The sequence below is a fragment of the Neovison vison genome, chromosome 2 (assembly GCF_020171115.1).
Source record: "Neovison vison isolate M4711 chromosome 2, ASM_NN_V1, whole genome shotgun sequence".
Lineage (NCBI taxonomy): Eukaryota > Metazoa > Chordata > Mammalia > Carnivora > Mustelidae > Neogale > Neogale vison.
This window is the reverse complement of record NC_058092.1, coordinates 79,122,101-79,145,184: the sequence shown is the minus strand read 5'-3', so window position 1 is coordinate 79,145,184 and position 23,084 is coordinate 79,122,101. Positions and strand designations below refer to the sequence as shown.

General features: G+C 33.8%; 1 protein-coding gene across 6 annotated transcripts in view; it reads left to right on the top strand.

Moving 5' to 3' along the window:
- The window catches only part of EVI5 (ecotropic viral integration site 5), a 202,971-nt gene that overhangs the window by 73,652 nt on the left and 106,235 nt on the right, over positions 1–23,084 (top strand). For 3 of the 6 annotated variants that reach the window (XM_044238685.1, XM_044238684.1, XM_044238687.1), the window contains 4 exons: positions 3,699–3,759; positions 13,396–13,449; positions 15,287–15,319; positions 15,896–16,042. In XM_044238685.1, coding sequence (XP_044094620.1) covers positions 3,699–3,759; positions 13,396–13,449; positions 15,287–15,319; positions 15,896–16,042 — 295 coding nt within the window. The remainder of the gene's footprint in view (positions 1–3,698; positions 3,760–13,395; positions 13,450–15,286; positions 15,320–15,895; positions 16,043–23,084) is intronic. The other 3 variants (XM_044238686.1, XM_044238689.1, XM_044238688.1) reach the window with 2 other exon arrangements.

Here is a 23,084-nt window from a genome sequence, read left to right as displayed (position 1 = left end):
ATCATAAGTGCGAGGAAGTGAGCAGCCATTGGTGTTGCACCACTCCCCATTGTTGCAAGTCCCCTCTTCCTCCAGCTGACATAACTGCCAAGAGATTTAAAAGACATCATCCTTTCTCTTCCCTTTATTTATTTATTTATTTGCCCTTTTGGGAGATGGACAGGAAAGACTGGAACATTCAAAAAAACTGCGTATTTGAGGGAAATGAGAAAGTGACTGTGCATGCCCAGGGAAAGTCTCAGAAAAGTCTCGAGACAGTTTACAGCTCAGAACCTGAACTATCAGGTTCATCTTCAGCATAAATGTAGCCTATAACAATCAACAACAAGACAAAATCAGTAACAAAAAACAGTGAGCTCTGAGGAGAGGGGAGAATGATTTTTCGAGTTACTACATTACTAGTTTCAAATGTTTAGTTTGTTTGTTTTATTCTAAGATTTTATTTATTTGACAGGCAGAGATCACAAGTAGGCAGAGAGGCAGGCAGGCAGGGGGAGGGGGGAAGCAGGCTCCCTGCTGAGCAGAGAGCCCAATGGGGGCGTGATCCAGGACCCTGGGATCATGACCTGAGCTGAAGGCAGAAGCTTTAACCCACTGAGCCACCCAGGCGCCCCCAAATGTCTAGTTTTTTAGCAAATATCACAGGCATATGGAAAAAAAGAAAAGTATGCCCCAAAGGAAAAGAATATTAACCCTTGAACCACATGGATTTGAACTGTACTCATCCACTTATTTGCAGATTGTTTTTGATAAATGCAGAATTCTGATAATTGCCATTTCTGTTCAATGTAGTACTGGAAGTAGCAAAAGAAATAAAGAGGAAAAGAAATAAAAATCCAAATTGGAAAAGAAAAATTAAGATTATCTCAGTTGACAGACAACATGATCTTTTCTGTAGAAAAACCCTTCTACAAAAAATAGCTAACGAATAGTAGGTTACAAAGTCAACCCACAAAAAATTAGTTGCATTTCTATACCTTAACAATGATTAACCTAGAAGAAATTAAGAAAACTATTCCATTTACAATAGCATCAAAAAGAATAAAATATGGAGAATTAACCAAGGAAGTGAAAGATGTATACAATGAAAACTGCAGACATTTCTGAAAGATATTAAAGAAGACATAAATAAAAGCATATTCTATGTTCATTGATTAGAAGACAATATAATATTGTTAACACATCAGTATTACCCAATATGATCTATGGAGTGAACTGAAGTCTCTTAAAATGATATTTTTTGCAAAAATAGAGAACTCCATCCTAAACTTCATTAGTAAACTGAAAGGACTCAAATAGCTAAAACCATCTTGAAAAAGAACCAGAAAGCTGGAGGACTCATACTTCCTGATTTCCAAGCTTACTATAAAGCTATCATAATCAAAACAGGGTACTAGGATAAAGATAGACATCTAGACCAATGGAATAGAATAGCACTCCCAAGAAATCTCCCAAGATGATTTTTGACAAGGGTGCTGAGACCATTCAGTAGGGAAAGGTCTGTCTTCAACAAATGATGCTGGGAAAACTGGATATTCACATATAGAAAACCAAAGTTGGACCCTTTTTAAATATCATATGCACAATATAAGTCAGAATGGATCAAACATTTAAATGTAAGAACTAAAACAGTAAAACTCTTAGATGAAAACATTGGACAAAAATCTTGGAATTAGATTTGACAAAGACTTTTTGGATTTGACACTAAAGGTTCAAGTAACAAAAGACAAAATAGACAAATTGAATTTTGTGAAAATTTAAAAAATTCGCACATCCAAAGACCCTCTCAAAAGTGGGAGAAGATACTCGCAAAGCATGTATTGGATAAATGATTAATATTCACAGTGTACTGAGAACTCCTAAAACTCAGCAGCAAAAAACACAAGTGTATTCAAAAATTGACAAAGGACTTGAATAGACGTTTCTTCAAAGAAGAAATACAATGACAATAAGCACATAAAAAGATGCTCAACATAGGTATAATTTAGATGAACCTGGGGGACTTTAAGCTGGGTAAAATAAGCTACTCACAATGGTACAAATACTGTGTGATTCCATATATATGATATACTTAATGTCAGAATTATAGAGACAGAATGTAAAATGGTTGTTGCCAGGACCTGGTGAGAGGAATGGTTTTTCTTATTTAAGGGTATAGAATTTCAGTTGATGAAAAAAACCAGAACAATGCACATGATGGTGATGGCTATACAACATTATAAATGTATTTAATACTACTGAACTGTATAGCTAAAAATGGTTATGATGGTAAATTTTGCTATGTGTATTTTATCACAGTAAAAAAAGTTATTGTGAGTTAAATTTTATATATGGTAAATAATAGGCTTTTCTCCTTTGAGGGTGAATTTGATTTTTGACAGCTCTAAGTTTTGGGGGCCTAGGTTTTTAGTATTAGGAGTAGTTAAACTTGTTATTAACATTTTTGGCCCAGAGTAAGATCTAAAAATAACTTGATGGGAATAACTTTTCTATGGCCTATAAATTTTTGTAAAGATAATTTTATACTTACAGTAGTATAAATGTAGTACATTGCATTTGTCATTTCTTACTCTTCTATAGTTAGTGACAGTTCTTCAGTTCTTCAGTTTTATCTTTCATGACCTTGATATTTCTGAAGTGAGCCAGTCAGTGGGTTTGCTGATTTGAGTTTGATGATTTCTCTTGATTAGATTGAGGATATACATTCTTGGGAAGGATATCATGGAGGTGAGGTACCCTTCTCAGTACATCTTAACAAGGGGTGCTTGATATCAACATGTATTATTAGTAGTATTAACCTTGATCAGTTAGCTCAGGTTGTCAAGATACTATATTACAAATCTACTGTTTTTCCCTCGGTAATATCTAAATATTTTGAGAGATATTTTAAGATTGTGCTTACACTTTTTACCTACTAATTTTAGCTTCCATTGGTTTTCCTTGCCTGTGGGGGTTTTCTTGCTTATGGAGGAATTCTAATGGTGATTTTTAATTTATTTAATTTATTTTTATTATTACTATTTTTTCATGGTGATTTTTTATTTGCTTCATTCTTTCTATGTTCAGGAATCCTTTTATTGGAAAGAGCTGTTCCGGGACACCCGGGTGGCTCAGTCAGTTAAATGCCTGCCTTTGACCCAGGTCATGATTTCAGGGTCCTGGGATTAAGCCCCACATTAAGCTCCCTGCTCATTGGGGAGCCTGCTTCTCCCTCTCCTTATGCTGCTCCTCCTACTTGTTCTGTCTCACTTTCTCAAATACATAAATAAAATCTTTTTTTTTCATAAATAAAATCTTTAGAAAAGAATTGTTCCTCTTCTCCCCATTATAACTTTAATACCATTTTTAGTACTTTTTTTTTTTAAGTGGATTTTAACCATTGTATTTTAATCTGAGGAAGAATGATAGTTCTTTTTATAAGTTTAGGGCTAAGTAGAATCTGTATACTCAGTTCTTAAATGCCTTATATATTTTACTTTCTAAAGTTTATTTGTGTGTGGTTCTCATTTTTGTTATTTGTGAAATAGTTTTTTAATAAGAATCCATGTAATTATTCAGATTATTTTTCTAATATCAAGTATCTCAATTTATAAGTTGGGGGTACCTATTGGAATTATATTTTGTATTAATAAATAGGTTAAAATTTTATAATTTAGTAACTAAATAAAAACATATCGTTAATTTTTTTTTCTTCTTAGGCTTGAAAAGGAATACACTACAATAAAAACTAAAGAAATGGAAGAGCAAGTCGAAATTAAAGTAAGCATCTCAGGACTTTTTTAAAGTGCCAAACATACACTTATTAAAGTCAGTCATTTGGTTATGTTGGTATATCTATTTCCTATAACACATTTAACAGCGATGTTTTTTATTACTTACTGATGAATTTATTTATCATCCCACTATGTTATAGTTAAAAATAGACATTTCAAAATCCAGAATAATGCAACAAGTGGTTTTCATTCTAGTGTGAGAACAGCTGTTTCTAGATTTGTTGGTGGGTCGACAAGAGAAAATACTTCTACGGGGAAGATAATGACCACTTCATTTAAGCATGTTTTTAAAAATACGGAGAAGTCTATCTATAATGTACATAGACTAGCAGCCGTGTAGTCTGAGGTACACCAAATAGAGCAAATCATTGCACCAGAACTCATTACGGCTGCCTTAGAGCTTCAGGAAACTTGGACTAATTCAATTTTCTAATCTCTAAGCAAAGGTTATACTTTTGAACTCTCCACAGGAACCAGGTATATTGCCAGTTTTGAGGGATATATAAATTCCTATGTGTACCTTAAAATTTTTATTTGTATCCCCTGTACGTCAGAAGTTCTTAAGTTGAGGATCTTTGACATTATTTAGCTGGAAGTTAAGGAAAGTTCTATAGGTTTTATGTTGACATTCCAGGATGGAGATAATGAGTAGAAGCAGGAGTTAGTGAAGAAACTCAGTGACTCGCTTGATGCAATTTCTTATCTCTTTGTCTGTAATCTCCCCCTTCCAAAAAAAAAAAAAAACAAAAAAAACAAAAAAAAACCCACAAAAAACATAAAGGAACAGGTTTTGAGTGACTCTCCCCCTTTTTTTAAAACTCTACATTTGGATGTGTCTGAGTTTTGACTTGAACCTGGCAAGACATTAGATGACCACCTTACTTATGATTATTTAGCCGTGACTTAATCACTTTTGCTATAAAGTACCTCTTCACTACTCACATCTACAGGCCCTTTTTACAAGTAAGGGAATGAGTTTTATGAAGTTGGTATTCTTTCTTGCCATGGTCCTTTTCAAAAGCCTCAAGCCTCCTCAGAGAAACCTCTCCTTTGTTTTTGTTTTTGTTTTTTTTTTTTAAAGATTTTGTTCATTTATTTGACAGACAGAGATCACAGGCAGGCAGAGAGGCAGGCAGAGAGAGAGGAGGAAGCAGGCTTCCCGCTGAGCAGAGAGCCCGATGTGGGGCTCAATCCCAGGACCCTGGGATCATGACCTGAGCCGAAGGCAGAGGCTTTAACCCACTGAGCCACCCAGGCTCCCTCTCTCGATGTGGGGCTCGATCCCAGGACCCTGGGATCATGACCTGAGCTGAAGGCAGAGGCTTTAACCCACTGAGCCACCCAGGCTCCCTCTCTCCTTTGTTTCTATGTGACCTCTCTCTCATCCACTTCCCTTTTCTAGATGCTTTATTTTCATTTCTATCAGTATTCCCTATTAAATGGAAATAGATACTTCTACATTTTTCAGAGAGAAAGAAAAGAACCTTGTGGATGTTTGTCCCTTCTTTTTAAAAATTATGTCACCCAACTGCTGCTCTACTATTTGCTTTTCTTTTAGGTACCATGAGTAAGAGTAACATTAAATCATACCCTCCACTTCAACCTACTGAAAGTAGAAAAGTACGTCATCCTGATGAGTGGGGAGAGAGTATGGGTTATCGCATACCACGAATATTCGGAACTGCAAATCAAGAATCTGAGGATGGGAAGCCATCCTGTTCATTTCACCATGCTATGTCATTGCAAAAAAAAAAAAAAAAAAAAAAATCACAGTTCTATGAACAATCTTTGCTCTTAAAGAAGTTTCTTCTAAAATTAAATCACACGAAGAGTAGGAATACCAAGAGGCCTTTTCAGAAAGATCTTTAGCACAATTTAGTTTGTATTTGCAGTTTTTCTCAAACTTCAGTTTTGGGAGAAATTTATGGTTAATATACCTCACAGAATCCTTCTGAATGCCAGCTCCATGTGTCTTGGGAAAAAACAGATGGCACAAAGTGTTTATAGAAATGGGGGGTGGGGGAGAGTGAAAGTTCAAAAAGTTAGTATCACATTGGGTAAATAAAATTTGCTGATCTCAAAGGTAGTTTGTTCTTTTTACAAAATTTTGTTTCCACATAGTTTCTTCTTATTCTCAAACCATTTTCATCTCCTTCTTTACTCCTCCTGCCACCGAAAAGGGCAAAGCCATGACCATTTTTGTGGGACTGCACTTTCTTTTTTTTTTTTTACTTTGTATAAGCTTGGGTATGTCTGAATTTTGACTTGGACCTGGTAACTCATCTCAATCATAATCAGATGACCACTGCATTACAGATAGTTAGCCATGTATTATTGGAGGCTTTCTCTAAAATGGGAAATGCCACTTCCTTAGTCACACTCTCTTCCCTTCTTTCCAGGGTCCCTTATAAAAACAAGGGAATGAGCTCTCTTAAACTAATGCTTTCTTGCCTTAGTCCTCCTCAGAGCCTTCAGAGAGATAATCTTAAGCTTTTTTATACAGGCAAATGGTATGATTAACAAATTATTTGATGTTTTGGTGTGGAAGTAAAAAATCTGCCACTGATAAAGTTTCCTTTTTTTTTTACTTAAAATTCTAAGACCTTTGGGTTGTGGACCTTTTTGTCTAAGAATGATATCTGGAGCCTCTGTAATGAAGGTGTAACTTTTAAGTATTTTCCAACCCTTTTCTGAAAGTGTTACAGAAAGATTTTGATAATAATTGTTTTATAGGGAGAATCTTACATTTTATTGTGTGAAATTTTTTATTAATAGAAACAACTTTCTCAGTATCCTTTTCCAATCTATTGATCTTTCAGGTGAGGGGGAGGAGGTAAGAAAAATTAAAATTCTAGTTTCTATTAGGGTACATCACAAATCATTAAAGAAAGCATTTATTCCCCCATTCTATTTAAGACTGACAGTTGAGCTGATAATCTAACATTCATATTTAAATTTTGTGCTTTGGGATGTAGAGATTTACGCCCTGCAAATGGGAAGAGTTAGAGATTCTCACTGGTTTTTAGTCAGAAGTTCAATTTTTTTTTTTAAAATTTAAAAATTATGAAGTGTTCCAGAGATGCTGAAAAAGAGAGAATAATACAAAAACACTTGTGTATGCACTGCCTGGTGTAAAAAAGGAAAACATGAGAAATGTTACATCCAGGCGTTACATTTAACAATCAGTATGAAATGTTAGTATTGACACATTTATTTAACACTTAATATGTAAGGGGTCATTTACATGTATCATCTACTTTTATTCTTTTAATAACCTTATGAGAGGGTTCTTATCCTTGTCTTTTTGAGCTTCAAAAAGCTCAAAAAATATGCTAGTGGTCACATTGCTAGAAAATGGTGAAAGTCAAGGATTTGAAATCTGATTTATGTTTTTCTAAGACCCATACTACTCTTCAATGTATACACTGCTGCTTTCCAAAAAAGACTTAATATATTGTGATGTAAGAAAGATTCAAATGCCCATTTTTCTGTGGCATCATAAACTTTCAATAAAAAACGAGTGGCTGTATAATAATATCCAAATGGAGGTGATACAGTAATGTAATTTATTCAAGTCATCCACTTAATAGGTATTTGTAGAACCTAATACATGTCCAAACACTATTCTAGACACTTGAAACGTTTTGCTGAAATAGACCAATTTCTGCCCTCATGGAGCTTACATTCTAGTATGGGAGTCAGACAATAAACACAAAAGTAAAATATATAATATTTTGATGAGGTTAAGTGTTAAACAGAGCAAAGAATACATCTGGAAAGGGAGAGTAAAATGGTGGTGTTTGGATTGAAAATATAGAGAAGTTGACTGGATTACTTTTGAATAAATAGCTGAAGGAAGTGAGCGAGCTAGATAAATAGATATCTGGACGAAGAGTAGGAATGTGCCTGACGGACAGTCAGGAATGTGCCCAGGGAGAAATAGTAAGGAAACCATTGTGGATGGGACAGTATACATGATCAGGAAAGTAACAGGAGTTACTGTTGTTGAACATGTGAAGATTTTTCACTTTGAACCTAGAAAACCATTTGGGTTTTCAATGGAGGAGAAGGTATGTTGAGAGTAGATTGCAGGGGACAGGAAGACTAATAAAGGCTGATGAAGTACTGCAGGCAGTAGAGCATGGTGGCTTGGACTGAGGTGGTTAGAAGTGATTGGATTCTGAGTAGACTTTAAAGATAAAGCTGACAAGTTGATTGTGGAGGTATGAGAGAAATGGGAATTAAGCATTTTGGCTTTAGTAGGGAGAAAGTTGGAGTTCCCAGTACCTGAGATGGGGGAGTCTGCAGAAGGTTCTGCTTTGGGAATGAGTATCAAGAGCCTAGTTTGAGATAATTTAAGAATCAGATGCCAAGGAGATATTCAGAGTAGCTTCTTGAATATTCCGAGTTGAATTTAAGATAGGGCAGGCTCAAAATATAAATTTGGAAGTTATTGGCAGAATGATGAGAGTAAAAGCCTTTAGAGTGGATGACATTACTTGGGGAATGAGTGTAGATGAGAGTTCAAGAATTGAGCCTGATCATAAGCCAACATTTAAGTTAGAAAGATGAGAGCAAAGCAGAACACGAAGTCTAAGTGTCCTAAAGGCACGAGAAAAAAGAGAGTTTTAGAAAAAGAAGGATTTTTCTGTCAGTGCTAAAGAGTGTTCTTGTGAGTTGAGGATGGAGAAATAATCATTGAATTTGTCAGCGTGGAGGTAAGCTGGAAAAGAGCAGAGAAATAGTGGGAACTAAAACTTGATTGAAACTAGAAAAAAATGGAGATAGGGAGTATAGATACCTTTTAGGGAATTTGCTATAAAGAAGAGAGAAATGGGACAGTAGCTTAGAGAGGGTCATGATACTAAGGGGATTTTGATTTTTCTTTACTTTTCATTAAGATGGGAAAAATAACTACGTTTTCATAGTGATAACCACGTAGGAAAAACTGGTGATGTGTGAATGGCAGGGGGGTAACTGTAGGGTCAGCACGGTTTGGGATTTATCCCATAGTAGGAGATGAGGTCTCCTAGTGTGGATAGTTAATCCATAAGAACAAGAGAGAACCTAAAATATATGGGAAAAATGTAGGTAAGAGGTAATATGTAGTTGTGGGAGTTTGCAAAGTTTTGTTCTTACTGCTTCAGTTCTTTCAGTGAAATCAGAAACAAGATTGTCATTTGAGAGTGACAGTGGGGTGAAGGGATCCTGATTTGAAGAAAGAGGAACAAGTATGAATTAGGGGTCTGAGGGGGTGAGAGAAGGCATGGTCTAAGAAAATACATTATTGCTGCTAGGGCAGATTAGTAGTCCAACTGAATTTAATTAAACTGAATTAATTTCAACAAACTTCATTGTTTTATTTTCCTTCAATTATATTTACCAACATAAGCGCAGACACAGAGTTGTCAATATGTTAACCCAGAGTGGTGGTTTATCAGGCAAGTATCCTGTCTCCTAAGGAAGAGAGGGCAGAGGGGAGGATAAAAGAAATGGAACATCTGTAATGATAGGAAATTAAATTTTATAAAGCGGGAAGAGAGCACATCAGAGAGAGAGACAATGGAAAGTTGGTAGGATCAATGGATTGTCTCAGTGAAGAAGATTATTGAGTTTGGGTTATTTCATAAAATGAAGAATAAAACGGGAAGAATAAAGTGAGTTGTTAGAAATTGAAATTTTCCTATTTGGGGATATTTAGTTCTGGGTTTTTTTTTTTTTTTAATCATTTTTCGCCATTAAAAATAGCACATATAGTTAGCATGTTTGTATATAAGGTTTTCGGCACCTTATGTTTTCTTAGCCAGTTGTAAAGAGTAGAATTATTGAATTATAGGATATTAGTATTTTTCAGTAAATTTCCTAAAGAGTATTTCCAGAGTATGTTCTCTTTGGCAGTGAGTTTCCATTCCACTAACACCTTGCTTACATTAGATATTTCATTTTTGCTCTTGCTCTTCGTTTTCTCTTTTCTCATTTTTTTTTCTCTTTTCTAATTTGATAGGTCAAAAGTCTCTCCCTCTTTTTTTTAAGTATCTGTCTTCCTCTTTATGATTTTCACTTTAAAGTTTAGAAAACACTCTTCATTTACTCTGGCAAATGTAATTAAAAAGATAGGTACTTAAAAATTAGTGAGAATTCAATCAAATGATAGATTTTAGTCATCAATTTTCCTATGTATCAAAATATCTTAGAAAAAGGGTGCCTGAGTGGCTCAGTTGGTTAGGCGACTGTCTTCAGCTCAGGTCATGATCTCAGGGTCCTGGGATGATCCCAGGGTCCTGGGACTGAGCCCCACATCAGGTTCCCTCTGCTCTGCAGGGAGCCTGCTTCTCCCTCTCCCTCCGCCTGCTGCTCCCGCAGCTTGTGCGCGCTCTCTCTCTAATAAATAAATAAAATCTTAAAAAATAAATAAATTTAACTTAAAAAATATATATCTTAGAAAAAGAAATTCCACCTAACATAGGAATAAAAACATCTGGGAAATAGGATAGAACCTAATAAATTATCACTGAAAAACTTGGCATAAAGGCATTTAAAAAGGATGAATGAAGGGGAGAGACCAAAAGAACTCTGTGTTAAATAAAGTTATGATTTCCCCCATCAAATACTCATTAACAAATCCAGTCATTTAATTCCTTCTGATTTTGCAGAGCATTAAAATTTCTAAAGAATAGTTATAAACAAAAGACAAAAATTGTAAAATAGTATTCATGCCTGACTTCAAGAATATTATGAACAATGCCTATCATTCATCAAGTTTTTGGTATTATGCTATCTCATTAATTCTTCCCATGTCATTGTAGGTTTTATTACTCTAATTTTCTAGGTGAGAAAATGTATGATCTACAATACTGAGTAACAGTAAACATAATGAACAGGTGTTAATTTTGTGGTGAGGATTTGAGCCTAAACCTACCCAACTTCAAAACCCACTCTCTTAACTAATTTACTATACTAGTACTTAAGGTTAGGGGAGGATAGACAAAACAATATAAGGATGGGGGAAATTAGCTCCACCATACATTAAAGGGGATTACAAAGCTATAATTAACAAAAATTTGTGGTGTTAGTCCCCAAAAAAAAAAAAGTTGGAAACACTTGAAATTTAATAGGTAATCCTGAAATAGTCTTTAATAACTGATAAAGTCTATTGTATTTATCAATTTATGATGAAAGCAATGTCACATAAATGAGGAATTGGTTTAGTTAAAAAGTGGTATTCAGACATTTGGGTAGATGTTTGGGGAAGAAACCAATTTAGATTTTTATTTATAGCAAAATTTGAGAAGATTTAAAGGGAATGGAGAGGGAAACCCAGGTAAATGTTTTTAGTTCTGTTTTGTAATATTTTAGCATCATTTCTGTTGTAACATTAACTATATTTACTCAATTGTCTGAACTTTCTATTTTTTTTTTTTTAAAAGATTTTATTTATTTATTTGAGAGAGAGAGAGACAGTGAGAGAGAGCACGAGCGAGGAGAAGGTCAGAGAGCGAAGCAGACTCCCCATGGAGCTGGGAGCCTGATGTGGGACTCGATCCTGGGACTCCAGGACCACGCCCTGAGCCGAAGGCAGTCGTCCAACCAACTGCGCCACCCAGGCGTCCCATTGTCTGAACTTTCTAATAAGTCATTTAGGATAAACAAAATTTTATTTTTTTGGTAAAGTGTGTTAAGAACATTTTGAGGATCACATTTGTTTCTTTGGATTTGCAGATTTTAAAACAATTTAGTAGTTGCTTATTTGTCTAGACCACTGTGCTACACATAATAAAATAGCCAAGAAATGAGAAACATTTTCTTATCAAATTCAAGCTATTTTGTAGTCAGAAATCACACATAAAGTAGTAATCGATTTCTTTTTAAAAAATATTTTAAATGATCGATTTCTAATTATTAAAATATAAGTGAATGGAACAAGAAAATCTAATTTGCAAATCTTCCTAATAACTGTGATTTATTTGTTCCAATTTGTGATTTACTTAAAAAGATATAATTCATAGAATCTTTATTTCCTTGGTTTGAGACTTTTTTGTTATGTAAACTATATTTTAGTCTTTACTGGAAAAATGATAGTTTGACAATAGAAATTTCCGAGGAGAACTTTTTTTCTTTTTCTTTCTTTTTTTTTTTTAAGATTTTATTTCTTTGAGAGAGAGCGTGAGAGAGCAGGAGAGGGGGGAGGGTCAGAGGGAGAAGCAAACTCCCTGCTGAGCAGGGAGCCGGACGAGGGACTCCATCCTGGGTCTAGGATCATGACCTGAGCTGAAGGCAGTCACTTAACCAACTGAGCCACCCAGGGGCCCTCGAGGAAAACATTTTTAAAAGCAGGAATTTAGAGGATGGTAAGGTTGGAAGAAGGCTGGATTAAGTTCTGGGGTAAATTTGTACAAAATGTAAGGGAAATTTGAAATTTCAGTGATGGCAAAATGGAGAAGTAACTCCAAGGATTCTAAAATGAAGTTATAACATATCAGGATTTATATGAAAATGTTAATGAATTATGCAAGAAGATGACTTTTTATGTAGAGTGTTTTAGTTTTAATACTTAATAGTAATTTGATAGGGTTTGGGGTATCAGAAATTGGTTAGGTGAAGATTTTTTTTTTAAATCTGGTTTTACTTTCTTTTTTGCCATTTAAAGATTTATTGTATTTGAGAAAGAGAGTGTGTGGGAAGCGGGGAAAGGGGAGAGGGAGAAGAGAGTCTTAAGCAGACTCTGTGCTGAGTGCAGAGCCTAACATGGTGCTTGATCTCAGGACCCTGAGATCAGGCCCTGAGCTGAGCCAAGAGTCAGTCTCTTAACCAACTGCACTACCCAGATACTCCAAATCTGGTTTTGCTTTTTGAACTATAAGAAAATACTAGTAATCAGAACTGTTCATTTTTTTAAGTTTGGTATTTTAAAAAAAATTTTTTACTCTTTTTTTGAGTAGGCTCCATGTCCAACATGGAGCTTTGATCTCATGACCTTGAGATCAAGTCCCATACTCTACCGACTGAGTCAGCAAGATGCCTCCATTTTTTTTTTTAAGGTCACAACAACTTATAAATAATTAATTCAATGAAAACAACTCAATCTTTATATTTTCAGAATGTAAGGAATTTTGTAGCTTTGCATATATAAGGCATAGATGAAGGCTGGTTTAGTTCTGAATATCCTATGAGCTGCATTTTTCAGATTTCTTACTTGTTTATTTGATAAACATTTGAGTACTGTTTGTGTAGATAGTATCTGTAGGGGGTAAATGAGTTAGAGTCTTTTCTATCTAATGGGGACGTTTAGACAGATAAGAAAATGTTGATTATGAGTCATGATAGGTACTTTAAAGAAAGGGGTTATTTCTACGTGTACTGTAGCTTATATTTAAAATTCATTCACAGCTGGAGTGACAAATTTCATTTCCTTTACTATATATTTCCTACTCTGAGCCTACAGGAGTTTGACAGACAATAATATAACCAACCATTCCTTAGCTTTCCTATTTGTAAAAGGTGGTATATTTTAAGAATTACGATTTAAGTCTTTACCTCAGGAATGCTTGCAAACAAACCTCTTTTTTTGTTGTTTCTTTTTGTTCTTTTTTCTATTTTCCTTTTTTTTTTTTTTTTTTTGCAGAGGTTACGCACAGAAAATAGACTTTTAAAACAGCGCATTGAAACATTAGAAAAAGTAAGTAAATAACTACTTATGCAACTTTCTGTTGAATGCACAGTACTATTTTCTATTTATTTGAATAAAGTTACAAGAAATCTATCACGTCTCCAAAGTTGTGGTATTAATTGCTTAGCTTGCCTAGTTTACTACTTAACTAAATAACTTGTCATTAATAAAAAATTGATCACTATGAGTCCTTGAGCTTTAAGGTTAAAGTTTTAATTAAGGATATTGTTAGAGTAACATATTGATTTGTTTTCTTTATAATCAATCTCTAAAAAGTACATTCTTTAGAGGTAACCTAATTGAGAATTCATTCTATATAGTATTTTAAAAATGACTTTCAAATGTTAACCTGACTTTCTAGCCATGTATTAAATGTGTCCGTGATTCCTTTAAGGCCTAGGATTCCTTTTAGTTTAGTCAGAATGACTGACTGATTTCTCATATATAAATTCACCATGGTATTGATTTTCAATTAAAATTAAATTAAACATTTGGTTCTCACACTTATTTTGATACTACTTATTACATCTTTCTTTCTGTTTCATATAAAATAACTGGGCAAATGTGGAAAGTTTTGCATTTTTAATATTGTGCTTTTGATATAATGTCTATTATAGTCTTGTTCTGATGCTATAAGAAAATATAGAGTAATAAAAGTATAGTCTAAGAGTTTTGGTTTATTAAAAGAAAAACCTGAATTCACAAAGTCTTTGGGCGTTTGGAAGGGCTTTTTTTTTTTTTTTTTTTAAACAAAAGATGAGAGCAAGTAGGTTAATAAATGATATGGTTAAAATCTTCCTTGAAAATCTACAGATCAGTATTCAAGAGAGAAAACATGAAGATATGGATAGTTTGGTTATTTGTCTTTTGTTTGAAAGCATCACACCACACTCAAGGATAGGATGTTTATTTCATGTCTTTTGGTTGTATAATAATTTCAGGTACATTATATTAAGTCAAAAACAGTTTTCCTTATTTCCTTCATCTTATTAGAGTTGCTTTGAGAATAATTTTACTCTTTTGGTGACTCTGTAAAAACGCTGAGCTTATTTTAGTTAAGTTGTTCTAATTGCATATTGTTTTTTCCACTCAATACTCAGTTTATAATATCTGTCTTCTTAGGTAGTCTTTTATCTTTGGAATGAGCTATTTTCACAGAGAAAATGTTTTTATTTCACTGAACCATCAGAAAGATAAAGGTGCTGTAGGAAAGTGTTAAGTTTGGAATTTACTTCTAGAAAATTAAGTACCTTTCTACTGGCTTACATAGCCTAGGTCTGTCCTGTAGTGCTTTGAATTCTGTAAATACTTATGTATCAGTTAAATTCTGTAACCAAAATGTTTAATTACTGAATTATTGCTATAGTTTATTATGTTGAGCTCATTATTTTCATTCGTCATATTTTCCTTGCTTTGCTTCTTTGGAAGTTGCTGTTGTACAAATTGCTGTCACACTTTATAAGTGGAATTGCTTACTCAAATTCCTTCTCCCTTTCCCGTAAGTTGTTTGACAATATGTCTGATTTCAAACATGAAGACTTAAAAGTACACTTTAAAAAGAAGCTATTTGCTTGTCTCAAATGATGAAAAACATCTTGAAATTTGTGTTTGGTCTTCTAGAAGCATATGATTTTCTGTAGTCTATCCTTATTTTGATATATTTTTCTTAAAGACTAAGAATAATAAACACAGTAAATAGCCTTAAAATCAAATCTAAATATCTATCTTAATTATAATAAAAAGTAGATGGAATTTGGGTATGCTTTGTTTCTTCTTATTCCTAATTTTATGCACCTTTATTTTATTTCTTTCTCTTAAATTTCTATCTGAATTTTTCCTTTTGTAGGAAAGTGCTTCCTTGGCAGATAGATTGATACAGGTATAGTTTTTTTTGTTTTGTTTTTGTTTTTGTTTTTTTAACATTTTCTCTAACTTTACTTCTAAGGAAAGTCCTAAACCTAGAAATTCACATTTTAATGCATGAATTTTACATGCATTTTCCTAGAAATAATTTTTTTGGGCTGGCATATATGTGTGTAAACTTAATTTTTGATAACAGTGTGTTATCTTGGTTTATTAAACACCTTTTGCACGTTTTAAAGCTAACCTTTAAGTATTTATTCCAAAATGTCAATCAGTGGATTCTGTGAAATTAACTACTGTACATTGAAAATTTTAGTCCTGCATGTACAACTCAGTAATATTGCATGAATTGAATTTTTATTGACTGAACGAAGAATTGTTCTTAAGATTATCATAATTTTTTTAATTTTGCTTTCCAAAATTTGCTGGAGCAATAATGAGCTGCTGGTTAATAATTACTTAGGTTGTTCTGTTCTCTGAGGTTTTTTTTTTTTTTTTTAAACATATCACAGTAAATAACTAAACCTCACAAAGGCAGTCTTTCTTGACTCTATCCTAAATTGCTTTACACACACACAAATTATGTCCTAAGGGACAAGTGACAAGAGCCCAGGAGGCTGAGGAAAACTACCTCATAAAACGGGAGTTGGCCACCATCAAACAGCAGAGTGATGAGGCCAGTGCTAAACTGGAGCAAGCTGAAAATACCATCAGGAAGCTCCAGCACCAACAACAATGGGTAAGGAGTTTGGTAGTGCTTTTTCTCACCTTTCTCATCCCCCTTCCCTTTAAGCCTTTTTTTTTTTTTTTAAAAGCACAACTTCTGTGCTCATGTTTTTAAGTAATTTTGTTTTCTACTTTAATTGAATTCTTAATCAGTTTTATATTCTGTAATACTTAGGGGTCTTATTGTTGTCTAAGGACTCTTCATTCCAACATTCTTTCTCTGTCCACACAGTTTTGTTAGAAATAGGTAATATTTTCTTTTCTTACATTATATTTTAAGTAACAGAAAATAAGTGATGTTGATCAGACCTGCTTCTTAGGTTTTAGAAATCTGTTCCATATTGGTATTTTACCATGGGTTATTTTTGATTCTTAACTCCAGCTAGTTCTTGTTAATTGTGCAGATGAAATACTATCCAACATGTAGAATATATGTAATTATCTCACTAAAGTTTGATAATGTGGGGATTTATGTCTTATGAAAAACTACAGCCTTAACTTCCTACATCAAGACCTCAAATTATGGTTTAAGATATATGTTTACATTTTTTCAAGAGGAGAGAAATTTCAAAATGAAAAAAGGAACTTTTAAAAAGTTATGTTAACTAATTTAGGTTATTAATCAGCTTTTCTTAGGTATCTTGCAGCTTAGACAGCATTTTCCATTGGCAAATTCAGACTAGTGTAATCTTAATAAAGGATATGATGGCTAAAAAGAAAAGCCAGCTGTTTATTTTTAAAAAGATACTGTTTCTTGTTTCAGTTTTCTGTTCTCAGGAGTTAGACTGTAACAGGAGTAGGCAGAGAAGGTTATGTTAAATCTAGAACTCTACGTGGGTCAGGAAGGCAAATAGAATTACTTCAAAGTTGGACATTACTTTTATTCAGTAAAATTAAGAAACACCATCATAATCTGGCTATGGATATCAGAAAACTGAAAGCAAGAAGAAACTGACAATTGAAAAATTTTTTTCTATAATGTTAATGAAGATCATTAAGAAAAATGAATAGAAAGGTCGTGAAAGAATATTAAAAAGTTGGGAACGCAGGTGCCTGGGTGGCTCAGTAGGTTAAAGCCTCTGCCTTCGGCTCAGGTCATGATCCCAGGGTCCTGGGATAGAGCCCGCATAGGGCTTTCTGCTCAGCAGGGAGCCTGCTTCCTCCTCTCTCTCTGCCTGCCTCTCTGTCTACTTGTGATCTCTATCTGTCAAATAAATAAAATCTTTAAAAAAACAAAAGTTGGGAACGCAAATGTTTTGTCCTGCCTTTGTATGAAGTGTCGATATCAAAGCATAAAAAACAGAAGAAACAGAATTGGGAGTTTCTGTTTGGGATTAGGTTAAACTGAGTTATCAATGTAATGTGCTTTTGTTATAGGGAAAGATAGTAAGTGTTAAGTTTTCATTTAGCGTAAGCTACAGTCATAATCCATTAGAATCACAAATTACTAGCTTTTTTTGCATGCTTTTTCAAATATTGAGACTTATAGGACATAAAAATAAGAAAGCTTGTTTATGATGAAAAAAGTAAAACGGGCAAGCAAAAAATGGCCAGAATGAACTAAAGCTTTAGAAAATAAAATATAACAAAAGAATCTCTGTGCTGTTTCAGAGACAAGATAGACTCACATTGTGGAGCTAAAAAATACAACAAGTAGAATGCAGATCTCTACTCTGATTTTGTTTACATTTTTTTTTCTCACTTGGAAGACATTCTTCTAGACTGGAATAAAATGTAAAACAAACATATAAAGCAGTGATATACAAAACAGGCAAAAGTAACAGAGCCTTGGTTAAATTTCTAACTTCAAAGCAAATGCATATTTCTAGATAATAAAATAATTTGCAAAATACAGGAATACAAGAATATTATTGTCTTTAAAGGATTTTAGAAAATAAGAGATACTGAAGACTTTGAGGTGGGCAAAACATAGCTCTTAAGTAATAATGTTTAGATATCTGAAAAAAGAACCAGTGACTTTGATGATGCTTCATTAAAAATTCCTAGAACATCTGGTTTATAAACATTATTCTTTAAAAGGGAATTTACTCTGTATAAGTCAAAACTGACTTTGCTTCTGCAGTAAAGAAAATCTTTAAAACGCCATAAGTGTAATTTTAAAAGTGATTTTAATTTTAAAAGTGGTATCTTTCTGGTTAAGGTAGAGAAATATAGATGAAAATAGTAAACTTAATTTGTTTTCTATATGATTAACTATGTCAAGAGGTTATTCATGTTGAAGCAAAAATACATCAGAGATGTCTTTGTCTCCTAAACCTATGCTTCCAAGTATTTTAATGTTATTAAACCCTTATATTCAAGTATGTTTAATAATTTTATACATGAAATATTTTAGAAATGTAGCTAAAATGTTACACAGTGAATAAAGATTCCAAAATATGTTTAAAGTATATTCAGGAGCACCTGAGTGGTTAAGCATCTGCCTTTAGCTCTCAGGTCATGATCCCATGGGATTGAGTCCTGGTGTAGGGAGCCTGCTTCTCCCACTGCCTCTGCCTTTAGAGGCCTCTCTTTCTCTCATCTCTCATGAATAAATAAATGAAATCTTAAAAAAAAAAAAAGTATATTCAGAATAAGAAACAAAAATAAAAGGTTATTTTATAGAAATAAATCTATAGCCTTGCCGTTAATTTTCAAATTCAGAGAGATGTCTTAGTGATGCTTTATATAACAAAGACCTAGGAATTTGAAGTGATAGGAAATCAGGAATTGGCCAGTAATGCAATACAGTTTACTCTCCCCATCCCCATCCCAAGTAGTCTTCCTAGAAGATCCAATTTAATTCTAAGTAACTTGCAGGAAAAAAATTTGTAGTGTTGTTTTCGTTTGAAAACCAAAACTCGGGGTGCCTGGGTGGCTCAGTGGGTTAAAGCCTCTGCCTTTAGCTTAGTCATGATCCCAGAGTCCTGGGATTGAGCCCCACATCCAGCTCTCTGCTCAGCGGGGAGCCTACTTCCCCCTTTCTCTCTCTCTCTGCCTGCCTCTCTGCCTACTTGTGATCTCTGTCAAATAAATAAATAAAATCTTTAAAAAAAAAAAAAGAAAAGATAAAGAAAACCAAAACTCATGTGCATTTTCTACACACTGCATTGTGGCCAGTGTAGGAAAGACTGTGGCAGCTCTGGATATTTTTAGACTGTACTAAAGAAGACTTCATGAGAACGTCATAGATAGAGTCATTTACGAGTATTTGAGGAGTGATCTTATGGAAATGTGATTAGCCTTTTTTGATATTGCTTCAGAGGGCAGAATGTGTTTCAGGTCCATGGATACAAAATCTTACTCATTGGAATTTTGACAAAAGGAGTAGTTGCTTTGCAAAGCAGTGAGCATACGAGAGTGGTAGGAAGTGAACATATGTTGCTATATGTTTTGATTTCAACCTTCCAATATAACCTCATGAATTCTTCAGAACTCAGACTAAAGGTTTCAAGCCTTTATTCCAGGAGGAGGTATTGAATTACCAATATAGTCATCTACCACCATCACCCTCTATTACAATAGTGTCATTTTATATGATCTAAAGAGCTTTGGATTTCATTTATGGGACTGAATTCTAGTCAGACTGTTTCACTAATTGTGTGACTTTTGATATTCAAGGACTCATTTTTGTTTTTGTTTTTTTTTTCTCTAAAATGATTACATAGGGCTAGACCACCTCAGGTCTCTGACTATTTAAATGAACTTTATTGAAGTATAATTTACATGCAATAAAATTAATTAGATTTAAGTGTATATAGTTTGATGTATTTTGACAATTTTTAAAAAAGATTTTGTTTATTTAACAGAGAGATCACAAGCAGGCAGAAAGGGAGAGGGAGAAGCAAGCTCCCTGCTGAGTAGAGAGCCCAATGCGGGACTTAATCCCAGGACCCTGGGATCATGACCTGAGCTGAAGGCAGAGGCTTTAACCCACTGAGCCACCCAGGCGCCCCTTATTTTAACAGTTGTATCTAGTTGTATAACCATCACCACAATCAAAATACAGATTATTTCTATCACCCCCCAAATTTTCATCATTCCCTTTGCAGTTCATCTCTCCACTTCCAGCAACCATTCTGCTGTCACTGTAGTTTTGCCTTTTTAAGAATTTCATATAAATGGAATCATTAAGGTATGAGGCTTTTGTGTCAGGTTTCTTTCAGTTAGCATATTCACTCTTTTTGGCAATTTTATTTTTTATTGCGGTAAAACAGATAAAACATAAATTTACCATTGAAGTGCACAGTTCAGTGGCACTAAGTACATTTACAGTGCTCTGAACAATAACCACCATTTATTTCTTGAACTTTTTCATCACTCCAAACAGAAGTTTTGTAACTATTAAAAAATAGTTTCTCTTTCTCCTTCCCCTGATAATCTCTATTCTACTTTCTGTTACTCATATGAATTTGCCTCTTCTAGGTAACTGATACAAGTAGAATCATATAGTATTTGTCCTTTTGTGTCTAGCTTATTTCACTTAGCATAATATCTTTAGGGTCATCCCTTTTGTAGCATGAATAATAATTTAATTAGTTTTTATGGTAGTTGCATAATACTCAGCTTTAGGTTTATACCACATTTTGTTTATCCATTCATCAGTTGATGGTCATTTTGGTTTTCTGCCTTTTGACTATTATGAATAATGCTGCTGTGATCATTAACATACAAGGATCTGTTTGAATCCCTATTTTTAATTCTTTGGTATATATCACTAGAAGTGGAATTGCTGGATCATATGGTAATTCTGTTTAACTTTTTGAGGAACCACTAAACTGCTTTCCACAATGGCTGCACCATTTTACATTCCCACTGGCAATGTACAAGAGTTCTAATAAATTTCTTTACTTCCTCACTAACTCTTGTTATTTTCTGTTTTGGGGGGTTTTATATCTTGCTTTTTAGTAATAGCCATCCAGTAATTGGAGGTGATATTTCATTGTGGTACCTAGGAATACATTTAACCAAGAAGATGAAAGACTTGCACTGAAAACTATGAAAAAACAGCCTATGTTTATGGATTAGAAGACTTAATATTGTTAAGATATCAGCACTACCCAATATGATCTACAAAATTCTGTCTTTTGCAAAATTCTGGTTTTTGTCCTTATGAAATTCATACGGAATTGCAAGGAGCCCTAAATATTAAAAACAATCTTAAAAGAGAAGAACAGAGTTGAAGAACTCACTCTCCCAATTTGAAAACTTACTACAATGCTAGAGTAATCAAAACAATATGATACTATTATAAAGATAGACAAACAGATCAGTGGAGTAGAAATTATGAGAGTCCAGAAATAAACCCATATATCTGTGACTAGTTGATTTTTGATGTGGGTGTCAAGACCATTCAATGAGGAAAGAATAATCTCTGACAAATGGTGCTGGGAAAACTGTATATCCTCATGAAAAAGAACTGGGACCCCTACCACATACACCATATACAAAAATTAACTCAAAATGGATCTAACTAGAGATTTTATAGTTTTAAAATAAAATCAGTGATCTAATTAGAGATTTTACTGTTCTAATATAACTTTTATGGTTTTAAAGTCATAAAATGTTTTTAAAACACATATGGATAAACCTTCATGACTTTGGATTTGGCAATGGATTCGTAGATACAGGTTCTTTCACACCAAAAACATGTACAACAAAAAGGAACCAGTAAATTGGACTTCATAAAAATTAAAACCTTTTGGGCATTGAAGGGCATTATCCAGAAGATGAAAAGACAACTTACAGAATGGTAGAAAATATTTGTGTATTACATATTTGATAGGAGTTTAGCATCCAAAATATATAAAAAACTCTTAAAAACGCAACAAAAAGACAACACAATTTTAAAATTTGCAAAGGATTGCTGCATTATTTATGGAAACCAAGACATGGAAACAACCTGAGTGCCTAATGATGATGGATAAACACACATACACACAGGAATATTACTCAGCCACAAAAAGGAGTGAAATTGGTTGTTGCCATTTGCAACAACATGGATGAGCCTTAGCATTATGCTAAGTGAAATAAATCAGAGAAAAACACCATGTGATCTCACTTTTAGGTGAAATCTTAAAACAAAAAACTCTTTGAGAACAGGTTGATGGTTGCCAGAGATGGGGTGTGGGAGGTGAAATGAGATGAAAAGGAGTCAAAAGGTACATAGTACCAGTTAAAGTCATGGAGATATAATGTACAGCTTGATGGCTGTAGTTACTGTATTGCATATTTAATAAGAGACTAGATCTTAAAAGTTCTCATCACAAGAGATATTTTGTAAACTTATGGTGATATGTTAAATAGACTTACTGTGGTGATCATTTCACAATATAAACAAATATTGAATCTTTATATTTTATACCTGAAACTAATATATTGTATGTCAGTTGGCCTCAAAAGTTTTTTTTTTTTTTAATGAAGAAAGGACTTGAATAGCCCTTTCTCCAAAGAGGATATACAAGTGGACAACAGGTACATGAAAAAACACTCAACATCATTAGTTGCCGGGGAAATGCAGACCACAATGAGGTACCAATTCACACTCACTTAGAATAGCAATTAAAAAAAAAATGGTTGGCAGGGAGATAGATTGGAACCCCTATAAATTGCTGGTGGAAATATAAAATGGTTAGCTGCTGTGAAAATTAGTGGTGCCTCAAAAAGTTAAACATAGAATTATCACAAGATCTGCAATTCATCTTCTGGGTGTGTACCCCCAAAGAATGGAAAACTGGTATTCAAACAAGTATGTGTACACATGTTTGTAGCAGCATTATCCACAAAAAAGTGGACATAGCCCAAAAGTGGAAGAATAGATAAACAAATTGTGGTATATGCATACAATGAAATATTCAACCACAAAAAGGATTGAAGTACTTACACATGCTTTACTATGGATGAACCTCCAAAACCTTAAGCTAAGTGAAAGAAGCCGGACGCAAAGATCACATATTATATGATTTCATTTATATGAAGTAACCAGAACAGGTAAATCCGTGCAAACAGTGAGCAGATTGGTGTTTGCCAAAAGGTTGGGGTGGGAAAGGGTGAGA